We start from the raw sequence: 19,292 nt of genomic DNA, 5'->3' as shown, positions 1-19,292 counted from the left end.
AAGGCTAATCCTTTTCTTTGAATAGCATTTAATTTATTTATATGCGTGTTGTTGTTGATTTGCCATACACTGCTAGCATATAACATTGTAGACAGCACTATACTTTGATATATTTGTATTAAAATTTTTGTAGATACCTTTGCTATTCCCTTGATGTTTCTGATTATCCCTAAGGACTTTTGTGCTTTTTGCTCAACAGTGTCTATGTGTTTATTGAAATCACATTTTTCATCTAAAGTAAGGCCTAAAATTTTGTGGTTTGGATTGTATTTTAATTCCTTTCCTTGTAACATTATCTTGATGTCCTCCTTTGTCATACCATTTCTGGAAAATACACAAAATTCTGTTTTTTCTATACTGAGGTTTATTCTCCATTTTGTTGACCATTCATGGATAGAGTTAATATCTTTTTGTAACTCCTTCACTAATTCATGTTTGTCTTTGCCTGTTTTCCAGATTGTCCCATCATCAGCAAATTTACATTTGTTAGAGGAAATTTTAGCAAAAAAATCAATAATAAAGATGTTGAAAAGTAAGGGGGATATAGCTGAGCCTTGTGGAAGCCCAATTTGAGTTTTAAACCATTGTCCCTGATGCTTGTTTATATTACATCTTGCTTCTCTGTCTTTTAAAAAATTCTCTATCCATTTCCAGATTTTACCTTTAATTCCATATCCATGTAATTTTGTTAAAAGTCCTTCTCTCCAAACACTATCATAGGCTTTTTCTAGGTCAATCATTAATGCGATAGTACTTTCATCTTTATTAAATCCATTTAAGATGTTTTGAACAAAAGATAATAAAGCATTGTCGGTGGAGCGGCAATGTCGAAAACCTTCTTGTTCTTTATCTAATATAAATTTTGACTCTACATAACCTTCTAACCTTGATGTTACTATTCTCTCCATTAGTTTACCTAGTATGCTTGTTAAGCTAATTGGACGATATGATGACGGATTATTGTAGTTTGGTTTACCAATTTTTTTGATGAACTTGACATTTGCTTGTTTCCATGATTTTGGTAAGGAACCTTCATCCCATGATTTGTTCATTATATATAATAAAGTGCTATACAGATTATCATCTCCATTAATAAATAGTAATGAAAAGTAATTATCAGGTCCTGGACAAGTTTCATTTTTTAGTCTGTAAACTGCACCAGCCAGCTCATCTTGTTCTATGGCAAAGTTGATATTAATATCATTGTCATCCTCTAAATGTTGTTCTTCATCCTCTGAGATAGAATGATATTTGTCCATTATTTCTTCATAAAATTCTGCATTTAAGGAAATGGGATTTAAGTGTTTTCCCTTGAAGAAAGTTGTTTCTAGTTCTTGACATTTTTCTTCTTCTTAAAATGTTACGTTTCCATTTCCATCAACAAATGGAAGTACCATGTTATTATTTTTCTTCTTTGTCATTTTTCTAAATACACTCCATTTGTCCTTGACATTAGATGCGTTTGAAAGCTTTTCTGCTAGGTTGTTTCCCCATTCCTCTTGAGCCAAATCCTTCACTTTGTTGAAATTAATTTCTGCTTGTTTGAGATTTTCAAAATTATTCGGAGTACATTTAACTTTGAATTTACGTTGTGCTTGATTAAGGCTTTTTTTACTATCTTTTACAGCGTCATCCCACCAAACCGGGTGCCTATGAGCAAAGAACTTTTTTTTCTCAATTTTTGGAATTGACTCTTCCATGCATTCCATAATTTCCTTTTCAAATCTGTTATACAAATCTTGTACCTTTTCCTCTCTATTAAATATAAAATTTTGGAATCTCTCTTTTGTTGATTCTTTCCATTTTTTCCAATCTGCTTTTTTCAAGTTCCAGGTTTCATCTATTTCTTCTATTTCAACATTTTCTTCACTTTGGATGTTTAAGTATACAGCAATATGGTCGGATTGTACAGTTTCATGAGTAAGAGTAATGCAGTCTGAGACAGAATTGTATATTTCTTGCGAGACAAGTGCTATGTCAATTACACTTGAACTATTTCTTCTAGTATATTGTCCATCATTTGTACATATTAAATTTGATGTTGTCATACAGTTTTCCAATAGTTTACCATGTGAGTTTTCCTTAGGATTATTCCATTCCATACTTTTTGCGTTTAAGTCACCTAATAAAATTAGATTTTTCAATTTTTCTTTTTTAATAACATTACAAAATTCCTCCATTAATTTAGGTTTTTCTGGTGGAACATATGGGACCCAAATATTACTCTGGACACTGGATGATCACTGTTCTTTTCACTTGTGCTTAACTCAGTGTGCTAATTGGTGGCAATTGATGAAATTTCCCCAAAAACTCTGAAGTATTGTCCTTGAGATGGGAGAGTTGTTGCTCTTTTATACTGATACTAAAAGTTCTTATTCTAGGTGTATGCCTGTATGAAAAAACAACTCTTATATTAGTTTTTGCCTTACATCTTTGTAACATTCATAAAAACTGATGGCTCATGGTTTCATGTTGACAACATTCACACTTTGGATCTGTATTTATGTTAAGGTTATGTTGGTCTTTTTTAGGAAGTATCCTGTATCTTAAATTACTAATAATACATACATGATGTCTTTTTATCTTTGAAATAATGTAACACTTTTTCTTCTACATTTTGATGAAAATTTTAGTAAAATCTTCCTACATTTCTATGGTCCCAACTTTGTCAACATTTTTTAATTACGAAAGCTCTTATTGCTGTTAAGTCCTGCTTTGGGCTTCCTAATTCATTGGATATGACATTAGCTTGCTTTGCTGTTTCTTTTTCTAATATGTAAGCAATTTGGTTTCCATGTACACTTGCATAACCAGGGTCCATTTGAAAATAATTTTTATTCCATGTTGGTGCAGTATTGATTTAATTTTTAGAAGTATTTGATTAGTAGTTGACCTATTATTTTCTATCTTCCAGTTAATGGAAAGCATTCCAATTGCTGAATGGCTGTCAGAAAATTTTAACTTCTTCAATCATTGTTTTGTTTTCAACTCTACCATTGAAATCCAAGACTAAATGAATGGCTTCAAGTTCTGCCAGGAGAATTGAAGTTATTTTGGATGCAGGCAGCTGTTTAAGCTCTGTTTGCTGAATTATTTAAAATTACAATGAAATTTTCTTAGCTGAGTCTTTTTATTGAAAATGGCACAAATTTATAGAAAATTGAACAATTTTTCTCAAGAACCATATTTTGATTATGAGTTTAAATAAAATAGTAGCCTTGATGTTTTCATACATGTCATAGGCTTGTAGCTTCCTGGTAAATCAGTTTTGGACTCACAACCTCAGTGTTGACTGCCTAGTGATACAGTAGTTGGACTACTTAGACCACTCGGCCACCAAAGCCCACCTCTTTTAAAGAAGTTTACATTTAAAATGAAAGAAATGAAACTTTTTATTTAAATTTGTTATTCAAACATTTGTATCCTGCTCTTAACAAAATGTTGTGATACTTAAGAGTTTTCAACTTTTCTTATTGAATTCTTGTATATAAGTTTTAGTAACAATAGCAATTTCTTACAAAATAATGATTTGAATGAATACAATAACATTGGCATTATTTTTTGTTTAGCCTATACAAACAGCAACTGTAGTGATTATACATCCTGGATCATTAAATCTAAGACTTGGGAGGGCCTCTGACACATATCCAGTAACCATACCTCACTGTATAGCACGGAGAACTACTTACCAGAAAACAGAACCATGGATTAACAGACCAGAATGTCAGGTAAAAGTATAAACTATAAAGTTGTTTATTTTTTTAGGAGTTTTAATTGTATGATGATGTTGTACATGTAGTATTCATTAACATTGTGGTCCAAGTGCAGACTTGTGTAGCTAGATTACTTAAATGGCATAATTCAAAAATAGATCATGTGTTCAAAATGGCATAAGTACATTGGCAATAAATTTTATTGTCAGTGATTGAAGGTTGGGATTTCAAATGAAGATTCTGGGCCATCTGTTTTAAAAAGTTTTGGCCAAAATAAACCAAAAGCAATGTTGTTTTTTAATTTTTAGATGTAATATTAATTGTTTAACCAATTTTGATATATTTTTCTGTATATTTTTGGGTAAAGATTGCATGAAATGCAATCAAAACCCTATGGTACTGACTTGATATCTTAATCTTCCAAGATTTATCACTACTTTTGAGATACACAAAATGTAGTGCATTGATCATAACATTCTATACATCCTATCCATGAACATTTCCAGAAATTTATCAATGAAATATATGCTAAGATATTCAATTCACAAAATGATGTTGTACTTGTCAAGAAAATTACATAACTTTTGCAAGATGCAGGAATCTAATATCTGTTCTAAAAATATCAATGATGTCATTGTTAAAGTCATCTTTAAAAATTGGAGTTATCTTCCTTTGTCAAGAATTCTAGTTGAATCAACTACATTTTTTGTACATTGTACAACCAATGCTTTATACAATGCAATATTTAATTTTACTTACCACTGATAAATTAAATCAGTCTTTACCCTTTAGTGCTTACAAGCACTTTGATTTTGTATGTGATTTACTTAGGTATCATGCCTTGGACATGTTTGTCAAAAAAGTATATATTTATAAAATAACATTTCATCTGGACAAAACTGATAGTTAAAAGCTTCATTGAAGACACAAAATATACAATGACAGTAATAAAATGCCAACAGAAAAACATGTTTCTTTTCTTTTTTGTGTATTTAGTGATTGACCATGTTGATCTAATTTTAGCACAGTGATGTTAAAGCATTACAGAAGTATGGACTGAAACAATCGGAGGAAGCTGTGGCCTCCAGACCAACATCTACTGGAGAATATAGACAACCAACTTCACAAAAACTGGTAAGCTATTCTTTAACATGCTATTTGAGTTATAGTTGAATAATAATTCAACATGGATAGAATCATCATACACTACCATAAACAAAACATTGCTATATCACATGGCAAATAAGTTTTTGAACTTTAATGTGTTAAAAGTATACATACAAAATTAAACTATATTTCATACAAAAAAAAATTGAAAATAATTTGAAAATGAATAAAAAGAGATTAGGTGTAAGCATTTTATGACTCATTAACAATACAATATGATAATACATAAAAAGACATTGCAAAGACAACATATGTCTTCAGTCATAGACAAGTGTCTGTGCCAGTTATCAAGCTCAAATTTTGAGTCTAGACTGATTGTAAATTTTTGTCCCCCACACGCTTTTGTGGGGGAAATAGAAATACCGGGCGTATGCCCGTCCATGTCCATCCGTCCAGTCTTGTAAACACTCTCACAGGTACAGTTCTTGCCAGATTTTTATAAAACTTATACTATAGGTTAATATCAGCAATATCTGGGACAAGTTGTATAATGGTGGCCGATCGACTTTTTATACGAATGCAAAAATTGAAAATTTTTTGGTCGTATATTGGTATGACGTTGGCGTCGTCGTCGTCGTCGTCGTCGTCGTCTGGCGTCGTCCGGCGTCGTCCGAAGACACATTGGTTTTCGCACTCTAACTTTAGTTTAAGTGAATGGATCTCCATGAAATTTTACCATAAGGTTCAATACCACGAAAGGAAGGTTGGGATTGATTTTGGGGGCTATGGTACCAACAGTTAAGGAATTAGGGGCCAAAAAGGGGCCAAAAATAAGCATTTTTGTAATTCCAGACAATAACTTGTGTGTAAGTGTATGGATCTCTCTGACATTGTACCACAAGGTTCCATATCACAAAGGGAAGGCTGTAATTGATTTTGGGGGTAATTGCCTCAAAATTTTAGGAATTAGGGGCCAAAAAAGGGGCAAAAAACAAGCATTTTTCTAGTTTCATGACAATAACTTGTGTGTTAGTGTTTGGATATTTCTGAAATTGTACTACAAGGTTCCATATCACAAAGGGAAAGCTGGAATTGAGTTTGGGGGTAATTGCCCGAAACGTTTAGGAATTGGGGGCCAAAAAGGGGCCAAAAATAAGCATTTTTCTAGTTTCCAGACAATAACTTGTGTTCAAGTGTATGGATCTCTCTGAAATTGTACTGCAAGGTACCATACCACAAAGGGAAGGCTGGGATTGAGTTTGGGGGTGATGAATCATAAGGGGGTTCAAAAAATTTGGGGGGGGGATTTTTTTTTCTTTCTTTTTTTTTCTTTTTTTCCTTTTTTTTTTCTTTTAAAATTTTCCATTTTAAGTTGGATATTTCTGATTAATATTTAAAAGCAAATAATAATGATATGGTAGGAGATACACACCAAACAGGATGTGTAAATTATTATATAATAAGTATTGTGCAATAGCAAGAAATTTTCAATTGCACAGTATTGCACAATTGCAAGAAATCTTCAATTGCACAGTATTGCGCAATAGCAAGAAATCTTCAATTGCACAGTATTGCGCAATAGCAAGAAATATCCAATAGCACAATATTGCGCAATAGCAAGAAATTGTCAATTGTACAGTATTGCACAATAGCAAGAAATATTCAATTGCACAGTATTGTGCAAAAGAAGATACTTCGTATAAATTGCTTATTTCTTGATCAATTTCAATGGGGTTTTATTCTTGAATTCTTGGGGTTCTTTAATATGCTGAATCTAACCGTGTATTAAGTTTTTGGATTTTGGGCCCCGTTTTTAAATTGGTCCACATTGAGGTCCAAAGGGTCCAAAATTTAACTTTGTTTGATTTCATCAAAAATTGAATTATTGGGGGACTTTGATATGCCGAATCTAACCGTGTATTTAGATTCTTAATTTTTGGTTCCGTTTTCAAATTGGTCTACATTAAGGTCAAAAGGGTCCAAAATAAAACTTAGTTTGATTTTAACAAAAATTGAATTCTTGGGGTTCTTTGATATGCTGAATCTAAACATGTGTTTAGATTTTTGATTATGGGCCCAGTTTTCAAGTTGGTCCAAGTTGGGGTCCAAAATTAAACTTTGTTTGAGTTCAACAAAAATTGAATATATGGGGTTCTTTGATATGCTGAATCTTACCATGTATTTAGATTTTTTATTTGTGGGCCCGCTATCAAATTGGTTCATATTGAGGTCAAAAGGGTCCAAAATTAAACTTTGTTTGATTTCATCAAAAATTTAATTATTGGGGTTCTTTGATATGCCAAATCTAACCGTGTATTTAGATTTTTAATTTTGGGTCCCGTTTTTTAAATTGGTCTACATTAAGGTCCAAAGGGTCCAAAATTAAACTTAGTTTGATTTTAACAAAAATTGAATTTTTGGGGTTCTTTGATATGCTGAATCTAAACATGTGTTTAGATTTTTTATTATGGGACCAGTTTTCAAGTTGGTCCAAGTTGGGGTGCAAAATTAAACTTTGTTTGATTTCAACAAAAATTGAATATATGGGGTTCTTTGATATGCTGAATCTAAACATGTATTTAGATTTTAGATTTTTGGCCCAGTTTTCAAGTTGGTATAAATTGGGGTCCAAAATTAAACTTTGTTTGATTTCAACAAAAATTGAATATATGGGGTTCTTTGATATGCTGAATCTTACCATGTATTTATATTTTTTATTTTGTGGGCCTGCTATCAAATTGGTTCATATTGAGGTCAAAAGGGTCCAAAATTAAACTTTGTTTGATTTCATCAAAAATTGAATTATTGGGGTTCTTTGATATGCCAAATCTAACCTTGTTTTTAGATTTTTAATTTTTTGGTCCCGTTTTTTGAATTGGTCTACATTAAGGTCAAAAGGGTCCAAAATTAAACTTTTAGTTTGATTTTAACAAAAATTGAATTTTTAGGGTTCTTTGATATGCTGAATCTAAACATGTATTTAGATTTTTGATTATGGGCCCAGTTTTCAAGTTGGTCCAAATCGGGGTCCAAAATTAAACTTTGTTTGATTTCAACAAAAATTGAATATATGGGGTTCTTTGATATGCTGAATCTAACCATGTATTTAGATTTTTGATTTTTGGGCCCCGTTATCAACTTTGTCCACATTGAGGTCAAAAGGGTCCAAAATTAAACTTTGTTTGATTTCATCAAAAATTGAATTCTTGGGGTTCTTTGATATGCTGAATCTAACCATGTATTTAGATTTTTTATATTTGTGGACCCGCTATCAAATTGGTTCATATTGAGGTCAAAAGGGTCCAAAATTAAACTTTGTTTGATTTCATCAAAAATTTAATTATTGGGGTTCTTTGATATGCTGAATCTAAACATGTGTTTAGATTTTTGATTATGGGACCAGTTTTCAAGTTTGTCCAAGTTGGGGTCCAAAATTAAACTTTGTTTGATTTCAACAAAAATTGAATAAATGGGGTTCTTTGTTATGCTGAATCTAACCATGTATTTTGATTTTGGACATTGGACCATAATAGGTAAATTAAAAAAATTGAAGTTCTTAGACCACATTCTTTCTGTGTCAGAAACCTATGCTGTGTCAAATATTTAATCACAATCCAAATTCAGAGCTGTATCAAGCTTGAATGTTGTGTCCATACTTGCCCCAACTGTTCAGGGTTCGACCTCTGCGGTCGTATCAAGCTGCGCCCAGCGAAGCATTTTATTAAAAAGAGTTATGCCCCTTGGAAATATTAAATTTATGGAAAATAAGTTCTGATCAAATATTTTTAACGAGTTATGCCCCTTGGAAATATTAATTATAATTGAAATCACATTACAATTGCTCTGGCTCCTTTATTTCTCTAAGATATTGATAAAATGTTTTAAAGAACAAAAAAAAAGTGGTTTTTTTAGTTATGGCCCTTGTACCTTTGATAGATAAAATATGTGCAACGCGGGGGACATTGGAACTCTGTTCTTTTATTTTTACTGAGACTAACCTACCAAAACATAGATCTGTTTTCAATACCGAATTATTTAAAGAACAATTTTACTAGTAAAAGTTAACTAGCCTGAGAGGTTAAGAATTGAATACAGATTTGATAAGTTTTAAAGAATAAAGAAGCACAAAATAGCACAAGAGGTTCACAGTGCTTCATTTGAATTGTGCTTTATCACTTGTATTCATATAGCATAAAAATTGCATGCAGTTTTTAAATAATGAAATTGTCATACCTTATCAAATCATATGAAATTGGTGCATGTTCCTCATTGCAGTGCAATTAATATACTGTATTATGTATTCATATTGGATAAAGTGCTATATTTTATTGTTGAAAAATAATGTTCTTAATTTTTCTATTGTAGATATACAGTTATAATAATAATGCCAGAGGTCAAGTAACTGAAGTAATTTGTCCACAAAAATGGTCAGAGACCAAGCAAACACCATTTCTGATAGGAGAAGAGGTTAGGATTTTTTTGTTTTTCGTGATAGTATCTTAAATTTATATAATTTAAGTACAGCTTTCATAAATTCATGATTTTTCTTTCCTTTTCTGCAGCAGAAGTTTTGTTTGGAAATTTCATTTTTACACTCAAAGCAATAAGTAAAAGTTAGCATCATAGACCTCGCATACTGAATTCTTATTAACAAAAGTGAGGGTCACCAAGTACAACAATTTTCCAGAGATAATTTATCGAAAGATGTACCACGACCAGATACTTTTGTTTGTGAATTTTATCATCAAAAAGATCACTTTCAGAGCTTTTGTGTTTCATATATCAATTGATTAGCAAGAAGACAAGAAAACTTTGCAAATAAAAAAAAAAGACTTTTTAGAATTAAAATGGTAAAGTTTATTCATCTAATATTCCTTAGAGTAAAATGAAATTGTACACAGTTGTTGACTTCATTATACCCATGCAAATTTTTTGCGAAGGGTATAATGTTTTTGACCCGTCCGTCCGTCTGTCTGTCCTTCTGTCCGTCCGTCTGTCCGTCCGTCAGTCCTGTTTCTTGTCATTGCAACTTCTCTCAAACCACACAACAGAATTTCATGAAACCTTTTTAGATAATAAGGACATACTATGTAGATGTGCATATCAACAGGAAATTACGATTCAATTATTTTCCTAGGAGTTACGCCCCTTTGAACTTATTTGCTTCAATGTAATTCTGCAACAGTTTGTCATCGAAACTCCTCTGAAACCACACAACAGAATTTCATGAAACTTTGTAGATAATAAGGACATACTATGTAGATGTGCATATTGACAGGAAATTATGATTCAATTTTTTTTTCTTACACTTATTTTATTTCTCCAATGACAATGTGGGGACGTGGGGTATGTGAGCGCGCTCACTAAGGTTCTTTAATTTTTTTATGCATATGATATAAAATTATATTTCAGTATTGATTAAGAAAAGCTTCCATTTTACTTTAACTCTCTTCCACTGAAATAGAGCTACTGTTTTGTTCCTATAAATATTGAAGTATTTAAATTTTATATTGTAGCATTGTGGATATTTCAGTTATTTTTATACGACCGCAGTCGTATATTGGTATGACGTTGGCGTCGTCGTCGTCCGAAGACACATTGGTTTTCGCACTATGACTTAAGTTTAAGTGAATGGATCTCTATGAAATTTTACCATAAGGTTAAATACCACAAAAGGAAGGTTGGGATTGATTTTTGGGGTTATGGTACCAACAGTTAAGGAATAAGGGGCCAAAAATACTCATTTTCTAGTTTCCAGACAATAACTTGTGGAACGGTGTATGGATCTCTCTGAAATTATACCACAAGTTTCCATACCACTAAGGGATGGTTAGGATTTGCTTTGGGGGGTTATGGCTCAAACCGTTTAGGAATAAGGGGCAAAAAAGGGGGAAAAACAAGGGTGTCCTGGTTAATGGACAAATACTTTAGTACTCAAATACATCATTTGAATTACCTCCCTTACACTGCTTTTAAATTATGTATAAAGTAATGGTCAATGAACAATTAAGGCAATTTAAAACAGTGTAAGGGAGGTAATCCAAATACAACATTTTGATTACTTCCCTTACACTGCTTTTAAATAATGTTTAAAGAAATGCATATTTATAAAGGAAGACCAATAAAAATATCTGCAAATGTTGCATCTTTTTTTTCTACAAAAAAATCCATATGAAAGATTTGACACCATATTTTAAATTCTATTATAGTTAGCACTATGGTAAATTTAAATGGGTAATTATGGTTGCAAACTCCATTGGAAATTTGAATTGAGATTATGACCATATCTTGAGGAAAAGAATTTTTTGGGGGAAAAAAGGGGGGGGGGGAGAAATTGTGGGGGGTCAATTTTTTCTCATTTCAGATTTCAGAAATTAATAAGAATTATTCTTCAAATATTTTTTTTTTTTCAAATTTCAAATATTGAAAAATTTCAAGAAGTAATCTTTAATTACACAGTATGTCGCATTAGATTTGTAAAATCTTTGACCACATTTATTTATTTGTTATGCCGAATCTTACCATGTATTTAGATTTTTAATTTTGGGTCAAGTTTTCAAATTGGTCTACATTAAGGTACAAAGGGTCCAAAATTGAACTTAGTTTGATTTTAACAAAAATTGAATATATGGGGTTCTTTGATATGCTGAATCTAAACATGTATTTAGATTTTTGATTTTGGGCCCAGTTTTCAAGTTGGTCCAAATTGGGGTCCAAAATTAAACTTTGTTTGATTTCAACAAAAATTGAATATATGGGGTTCTTTGATATGCTGAATCTAACCATGTATTTAGATTTTTTATTTGTGGGCCCCGCTATCAAATTGGTTCATATTGAGGTCAAAAGGGTCCAAAATTAAACTTTGTTTGATTTCATCAAAAATTAAATTAATGGGGTTCTTTGATATGCCAAATCTAACTGTGTATTTAGATTTTTAATTTTTGGTCCTATTTTTAAATTGGTTTACATTAAGGTCCAAAGGGTCCAAAATTAAACTTAGTTTGATTTTAACAAAAATTGAATTCTTGGGGTTCTTTGATATGCTGAATCTAAACATGTGTTTAGATTTTTGATTATGGGCCCAGTTTTCAAGTTGGTCCAAGTTGGGGTCCAAAATTAAACTTTGTTTGATTTCATCAAAAATTGAATATATGGGGTTCTTTGATATGCTGAATCTAACCATGTATTTTGATTTTTGGGCCCCATTATCAAATTGGTCCACATTGAGGTCAAAAGGGTCCAAAATTAAACTTTGTTTGATTTCATCAAAAATTGAATTCTTTAGATTCTTTGATATGCTGAATCTAACCATGTATTTAGATTTTGGATATTGGACCATAATAGGTAAATTAAAATTTTTTAAGTTCTTAGACCACATTCATTCTGTGTCAGAAACCTTTGCTGTGTCAAATATTTAATCACAATCCAAATTCAGAGCTGTATCAAGCTTGAATGTTGTGTCCATACTTGCCCCAACTGTTCAGGGTTCGACCTCTGCGGTCGTATCAAGCTGCGCCCAGCGGAGCATTTTATTAAAATTGAATTTGTATGTATATAGGGTCTTATATAAATAATACTCTAGTCTGATCATCTATTTGTCAAGCAAGTCCTCTGATTGCTATCCTGTCTGTTTTCTAGTGGTCATTAGAAAACCATAAGTGTTTGGTCAAGCAGACTTGTAAGAGGTTCCTTACATACCACAGCTTATTTTAGATGGAGTATAAAACTTATCAAAGTATACTTGTTAGTCTGCACAACCCATACTTTTATAACTGACTAGATAATGATCAAACTTTTATTTCTTTCAGGCATTACATATTAAACCAAGTGATAAATTTAGAATTCACTGGCCAGTGAGAAGAGGGCGTTTAAACTTACATGATGGACCAGGAGGCACTCTGACAGCTGTGATGGAAGATTTGGAAACTCTTTGGTCTGCTGCTATACAGACTTATCTTGATATTCCTATTAAAGATCTTAAGGTAAATGGAATGAAGGATCCATACATTTGTTACCATTTTGGAAGAGATAGATTAATATAGCATTAATTTTCCCTGCAAAGAATTTTTTCTTATTATATTTAAATACATCTTTGCAAGTTTTACATATATGTCATGTAAGATGTGCAACATTTTTGTGCAGTATGGAAATGATTTATGTGGGAGGAATTGTATGGAAGAAAAAGCAAACAGTTAAAGTCTAGAACAGATCACTTTCACTGATTTAACATGTTTTATTTCTTGAAATAATTTATTATTATTATTGAATTAGCTTTTTTTTTTAAATTTACACTATATTTTGTGATTCTTGACATGCTCTTCATAACCTGAATATGGGTTGGAGACAATCACAAGTAAGCCTTTTAGTAAATTTTGAATCGTTTGCTATCCCTTGTAAACACATTACACAGTAAAGGAATATCTAAAAAAATAAGTAAACTTGTATCTTTATTTGTGACTCAAATTAAATTTATGCCATGTATCCTCTTAATTTCTTAATTTTTTATTCTGAGCCATATACACTATAAGGACCCATTGGAAATAAAAGGAAATTCTTTTATGGGTTATCCTTGAAAGGATATCAACTTGAGACTGCATTTTAGCATTACCATATTTGTTTTATTTAATATTTTTAACTACATATATTTTTAAACTATACTTGTGTATAGAATAAAATTGAGAATGGAAATGGGGAATGTGTCAAAGAGACAACAACCCGACCATAGAACAGACAACAGCAGAAGGTCACCAACAGGTCTTCAATGCAGCGAGAAATTCCCGCACCCGGAGGCGTCCTTCAGCTGGCCCCTAAACAAATATATATACTAGTTCAGTGATAATGAACGCCATACTAAACTCCAAATTGTACACAAGAAACTAAAATTAAAAATAATACAAGACTAACAAAGGCTAGAGGCTCCTGACTTGGGACAGGCGCAAAAATGCGGCGGGGTTAAACATGTTTATGAGATCTCAACCCTCCCCCTATACCTCTAGCCAATGTAGAAAAGTAAACGCATAACAATACGCACATTAAAATTCAGTTCAAGAGAAGTCCGAGTCTGATGTCAGAAGATGTAACCAAAGAAAATAAACAAAATGACAATAATACATAAATAACAACAGACTACTAGCAGTTAACTGACATGCCAGCTCCAGACTTCAATTAAACTGATTGAAAGATTATGTCTTCATCATATGAATATCAGGCACAATCCTTCCCGTTAGGGGTTTAGTATCATACCATCATAACATATATGAGAAGAACATAACCCGTGTCATGCCAACAACTGGTTTTTAAATAAATGTGTTTAGTGCCGATGCAAAGACCCTATAAGTGAATCAATATTAACGCCAAAATATGCAATCTTTAATGACCTGACAACAGTATCGTAACTATATCCCTTCTTGATAAGTCTATTTAAAGGTTTTGTTAGTTTCAGAGGTGAATACTGACATTTTTGTGCTTTATAAAGAATATTTCCATAAAAAATTGGATGTGAAATACCTGAACGTATAAGAAGTCTGCATGTTGAGCTATATTTACGAATGATGTCCTTATACCGATGATAAAATTTAGTAAATGTTTTGACTAGTTTGTGATATCGATAACCCTGGTGTAATAATTTTTCAGTAATACATAAATTTCTCTCGTTAAAATCTAAAACATTGTTACATACACGAGCGAATCGTACAAGTTGAGATATATAAACACCGTAAGATGGTGACAAGGGAACGTCACCATCTAAAAATGGATAATTAACGATAGGAAATGAAAAATCATCTCTTTTATCATATATTTTAGTATTAAGCTTTCCGTTAATGATATAGATATCAAGATCGAGGAAAGGGCAGTGGTATTTGACATTTTGATACAATGCTGTTTGACAAATAAACAGTTATTGAAAATGCATGATTTTCCTCGACCACATTTATTTTATATTCCAGATATATAAAGTATTGCTGCTTGTTCCAGATGTGTTTGTACATAACCATGTTAAACACATGACAGACATACTATTAAATAAACTTGGATTTGGTGCAGCTATTGTTATACAGGTATAATGCCAATTAATACTTAACATATTCTATCACATACTGGTCATGTATAAAATTTTGTTGCATTTTTAGCAGGAACTTCAAATCAAGGCTGTCTGAAATTTGGAATCAATCTTCATGTGATGCATTTTCAGATTGCCCATCCACTTTCTGTATACCAAATACTTTTATATTCTTACATCTGTCTATATTTCTGTCTGTCAGACTATCTGTCCAGCTGTTCTTACATCCACCCATCCCATAAAATTTTGGTAAAATACTGTATAGCGGGTATTTTCGTGGGGTGTTTATTTTCGCTTATTTTAGCGGGTAAAGGAAAATCGTGAAAATAAATTCCGCGAAAAATTTATGCATCAGTTCGGTACATTCTAAAAGCTAAAGTGTTTTGTAAACGATCTATTTGTTCTCGCTCAACTGGTCAATAACGGTTTATTTTAATTTGAACATGAATGCCAAAGGGCATTATTCACATATATTTTATAAATTGGCTGTCAGGTTTTAATTAGTTTATTGGTGTCAAATAATATAAGAGTGTAAGGTACTATGTCAGATATTTTACCCTTATTAATTAGTGTCAAATTATATATGAGTTGCAAGTCACTCTTGATAATTTTATAATCTAATTAGAACATCAAAAGTCCGGTCAATTTCGTAACTAATCAACCGCAACATTTACAAGAAGTTTGTACACCTGTGACAAATATCTAAGTACCGGTTTTCTATTGATTAACTGTATCAAAACATAATCAATAAAGAAGACATCAGGAAATTTAGAAAAGATCCTGGTAAACTTATCAATCCTTTAAATAAACTTATTCTAAAAGGTTACCAATTCAACACTGTAATTAGATCATTAAATATTGTTTTTATTGGTACTAATATTGATTTTGTTATCAGTAAATTAAAAGCAAACTAAATATTATTGTTATATACAAATACACATTCATGGATCTACAATCTGTCGATACCTGTATCTTGGCATTGCACAAGGTCATGTTTTTCTCTGACTGTTTATGACGTCTTTACACTAAATCCATTGGATGTTGGATGTGTACGGATTGATAATTAATCTTAGATGCATGATTTTTTTATACGACCGCAAACAAATTTTTGTGGTTGTATATTGGTATGACGTTGGCGTCGTTGTCGTCCGGAATTGTCCGAAGACACATTGGTTTTCGCACTCTTACTTTAGTTTAAGTGAATGGATCTCTATGAAATTTACCACAAGGTTCAATACCACAAAAGGAAGGTTGGGATTGATTTTGGGGGTTATGGTACCAACAGTAAAGGAATTAGGGGCCAAAAAGGGGCCAAAAATAAGCATTTTTGTAACTTCCAGACATAACTTGTGTGTTAGTGTATGGATCTTTCTGACATTGTACCACAAGGTTCCATATCACAAAAGGAATGCTGGGATTGATTTTGGGGGTAATTGCCTCAAAATTTTAGGAATTAGGGGCCTAAAAAGGGGCAAAAAACAAGCATTTTTCTAGTTTCATGACAATAACTTGTGTGTAAGTGTATGGATCTTTCTGAAATTGTACTACAAGGTTCCATATCACAAAGGGAAAGCTGGAATTGAGTTTGGGGGTAATTGCCGAAACGTTTAGGAATTGGGGGGCCAAAAAGGGGCCAAAAATAAGCATTTTTCTAGTTTCCAGACAATAACTTGTGTTCAAGTGTATGGATCTCTCTGAAATTGTACTGCAAGGTACCATACCACAAAGGGAAGGCTGGGATTGATTTTGGAGGTAATTGCCTCAAAATTTTAGAAATGAGGGGCAAAAAAGGGGCAAAAAACAAGCATTTTTCTAGTTTCAAGACAATAACTTGTGTGTAAGTGTATGGATCTTTCTGAAATTGTACTACAAGGTTCCATATCACAAAGGGAAAGCTGGGTTTGAGTTTGGGGGTAATTGCCCTAAACGTTGAGGAATTTGGGGCCAAAAAGGGGCCAAAAAACACATTTTTCTAGTTTCCAGACAATAACTTGTTTTCAAGTGTATGGATCTCTCTGAAATTGTACTGCAAGGTACCATACCACAAAGGGAAGGCTGGGATTGAGTTTGGGGGTGAGGAATCATAAGGGGGTTCAAAAAATTTGGGGGGGGATTTTTTTTTCCTTTTTTTTTTTTCTTTAAAATTTTACATTTTAAATTGGTTATTTCTGATTTATATATAAAAGCAAATGATAATGATATGGTTTGAATAGGTAAATTAAATTTTTTTAAGTTCTTAGACCACATTCATTCTGTGTCAGAAACCAATGCTGTGTCAAATATTTAATCACAATCCAAATTCAGAGCTGTATCAAGCTTGAATGTTGTGTCCATACTTGCCCCAACTGTTCAGGGTTCGACCTCTGCGGTCGTATCAAGCTGCGCCCAGTGGAGCATTTTATTTATATCATGCAGGTAAAACAATCATTTAACCATTACAATGGACATTTGTTTGTCAATTTTTACAACTTTTTAAATGCAGCCACTTCAGTATCCGCCAAAATATTTTATTGGGATTAAAGAATCTGCCATTTTTTTTTTATTACTTTGTTGCCCCTAAATCGCGAAATTTTACACCGGCGTAAATAACCGGCTATACGGTATATCTCTGGAACTACAAATCACAGCTTTCTGAAATTTGGCATCAAACTTTATGTTAGCATGCTATACTGTGTGGAACATTTTTTTCAGAAACTCAAGGCTGTTTGAAATTTTGAATCAGCCTCCTTTTGAGCATGATTTACCTTGTGATTGGTTTTTTACATCCATCACTCATCAATTTCCAGATTGCCAGATATTTACAGCAGGAGCATCATTTTTGAGCTATAGCTCATAGTTGAACTTGTTTTTACAAAACTTTGCATGCTCTTTATGGCTTTTAAATCATATTTACTGGATTGTAAATTAGATTCAATATAGGTTTCATGATGATTTCTTCTCTCTATAAAACTTTCATAGCTAACTTTCAGCATTTTTTGTTTAATTAAAGAGTTAAACTATATTCCTTTGACTTAGATAATGAGTCCTCTTCAATCAGACATACCAGTTTTGTCAAGATAGCTAACGCAGAAATAAGTTGACAAGAAATGTTTTGTTGTCTGCATGCACATCCCTCATTTAAACATGAAAGAATGGAAATCTCGATATAGATAGAAACTCTAAATATCATTGCCTTATAACTTATATATGATAATTTACAGGAGTCCGTGTGTGCTACATTTGGTGCTGGTGTGGGTAGTGCATGTGTTGTTGATATAGGAGACCAGAAAGTCAGTGTGTGTTGTGTAGAAGATGGAAATTCTACATTAAATACAAGGTAAAAATGTAACTCATTATTGATAACCGTCTATGGGTTTGTGTCATATTGAAAATACAGAACTGTACACTAACTAGTTAGTAGCATGTAAACAAAATTTGACGAAATTTACTATTTAGGTTGGATTTTAGGGTTTGAATTTTGGAAATCTTTTGTTATTTCTGCAAAATTGTTCTAACAGATATGTTTTAAATTACTCTAAGTGAAATACACTGAAACTTTTCTAAATCTTCTATGTGTTATTATGGCAAGTTTTTATTGGTACAAATAAAATGAGATGTGGGGCATATGTCAATGACAGCAACCCAACTACAAAAAAACCAAAAGACCTCTAGAAGGTAACATGCATACAGTAGACTGTAGACAGATTTTTGAGTTCTTAAACAGCTTTTTGAGATTTCAATACTTCACCTTTTTAATCTTGAACAATGGAATAACAAAACATACATTTGAGAACAAACAATAAAATCAGTTCAATAAAAGCACTTAACTCAAGAATAACAGTATGATGGATAGCAAAAACATGAGTAATTTGTATAATAAATAATTAATATTGAATTAAAAAATGTACTTAGTTATTGAACGCAAGCTTAAAGTGCTTAACCTTCTGATAAGACATTGGTGTCATTAATACACTGTGTAATATTTAATGTTTACATATTTACTGACATATATATACCACAGAATTACAATGGAATATGGTGGGAGTGATGTTACTCGATGTTTCCATTGGCTACTTCAGAGGTCAGGGTTCAATCCAAAGGAAATAGACCTCAATAAAGTAACAGATTGTAACATAATGCAGGAAATGAAAGAATCCTACTGCCATTTAGACCAGGTAAAATGTATTTCTGACCTTATAATCTGTTGCCTTTGAAGGAAGATGAAATAAGAAATAATCACAAGTAAGAGACAGTAAATAGAGTAGAATAGAATACATTTGTATAAATGTATCAGTTCAGATCTGTTCTCTTAAACTACTTTGCGCATGCCAAGTTTATTTCAGTTAAATTCAGTAATTGTAAGCCTATTTAAATCTTGTAAAAGTGTTGAATTAGTAGTAGAGCTTTTTTCATTATTTGGATGCACATCAGGC

At 32.1% G+C, this 19,292-nt stretch overlaps 1 protein-coding gene and 1 long non-coding RNA gene across 2 annotated transcripts in view; both read left to right on the top strand.

Moving 5' to 3' along the window:
• The window catches only part of LOC127710157 (uncharacterized), a 460,084-nt gene that overhangs the window by 47,466 nt on the left and 393,326 nt on the right, over nucleotides 1-19,292 (top strand). The window lies entirely within an intron of this gene.
• Nucleotides 1-19,292, top strand: part of LOC127709815 (actin-related protein 8-like) — a 31,992-nt gene that overhangs the window by 3,702 nt on the left and 8,998 nt on the right. Inside the window, exons 2-8 of the mRNA XM_052215474.1 lie at nucleotides 3,570-3,728; nucleotides 4,737-4,847; nucleotides 9,186-9,287; nucleotides 12,629-12,802; nucleotides 14,768-14,878; nucleotides 18,081-18,196; nucleotides 18,881-19,034. Coding sequence (XP_052071434.1) covers nucleotides 3,570-3,728; nucleotides 4,737-4,847; nucleotides 9,186-9,287; nucleotides 12,629-12,802; nucleotides 14,768-14,878; nucleotides 18,081-18,196; nucleotides 18,881-19,034 — 927 coding nt within the window. The remainder of the gene's footprint in view (nucleotides 1-3,569; nucleotides 3,729-4,736; nucleotides 4,848-9,185; nucleotides 9,288-12,628; nucleotides 12,803-14,767; nucleotides 14,879-18,080; nucleotides 18,197-18,880; nucleotides 19,035-19,292) is intronic.

This window comes from Mytilus californianus, unplaced genomic scaffold (assembly GCF_021869535.1).
Source record: "Mytilus californianus isolate M0D057914Y unplaced genomic scaffold, xbMytCali1.0.p SCAF_1, whole genome shotgun sequence".
In the NCBI taxonomy this organism is placed as follows: Eukaryota; Metazoa; Mollusca; class Bivalvia; order Mytilida; family Mytilidae; genus Mytilus; species Mytilus californianus.
Note: the sequence above shows the minus strand (reverse complement) of the source record. Positions and strands in the feature narration are given on the sequence as shown.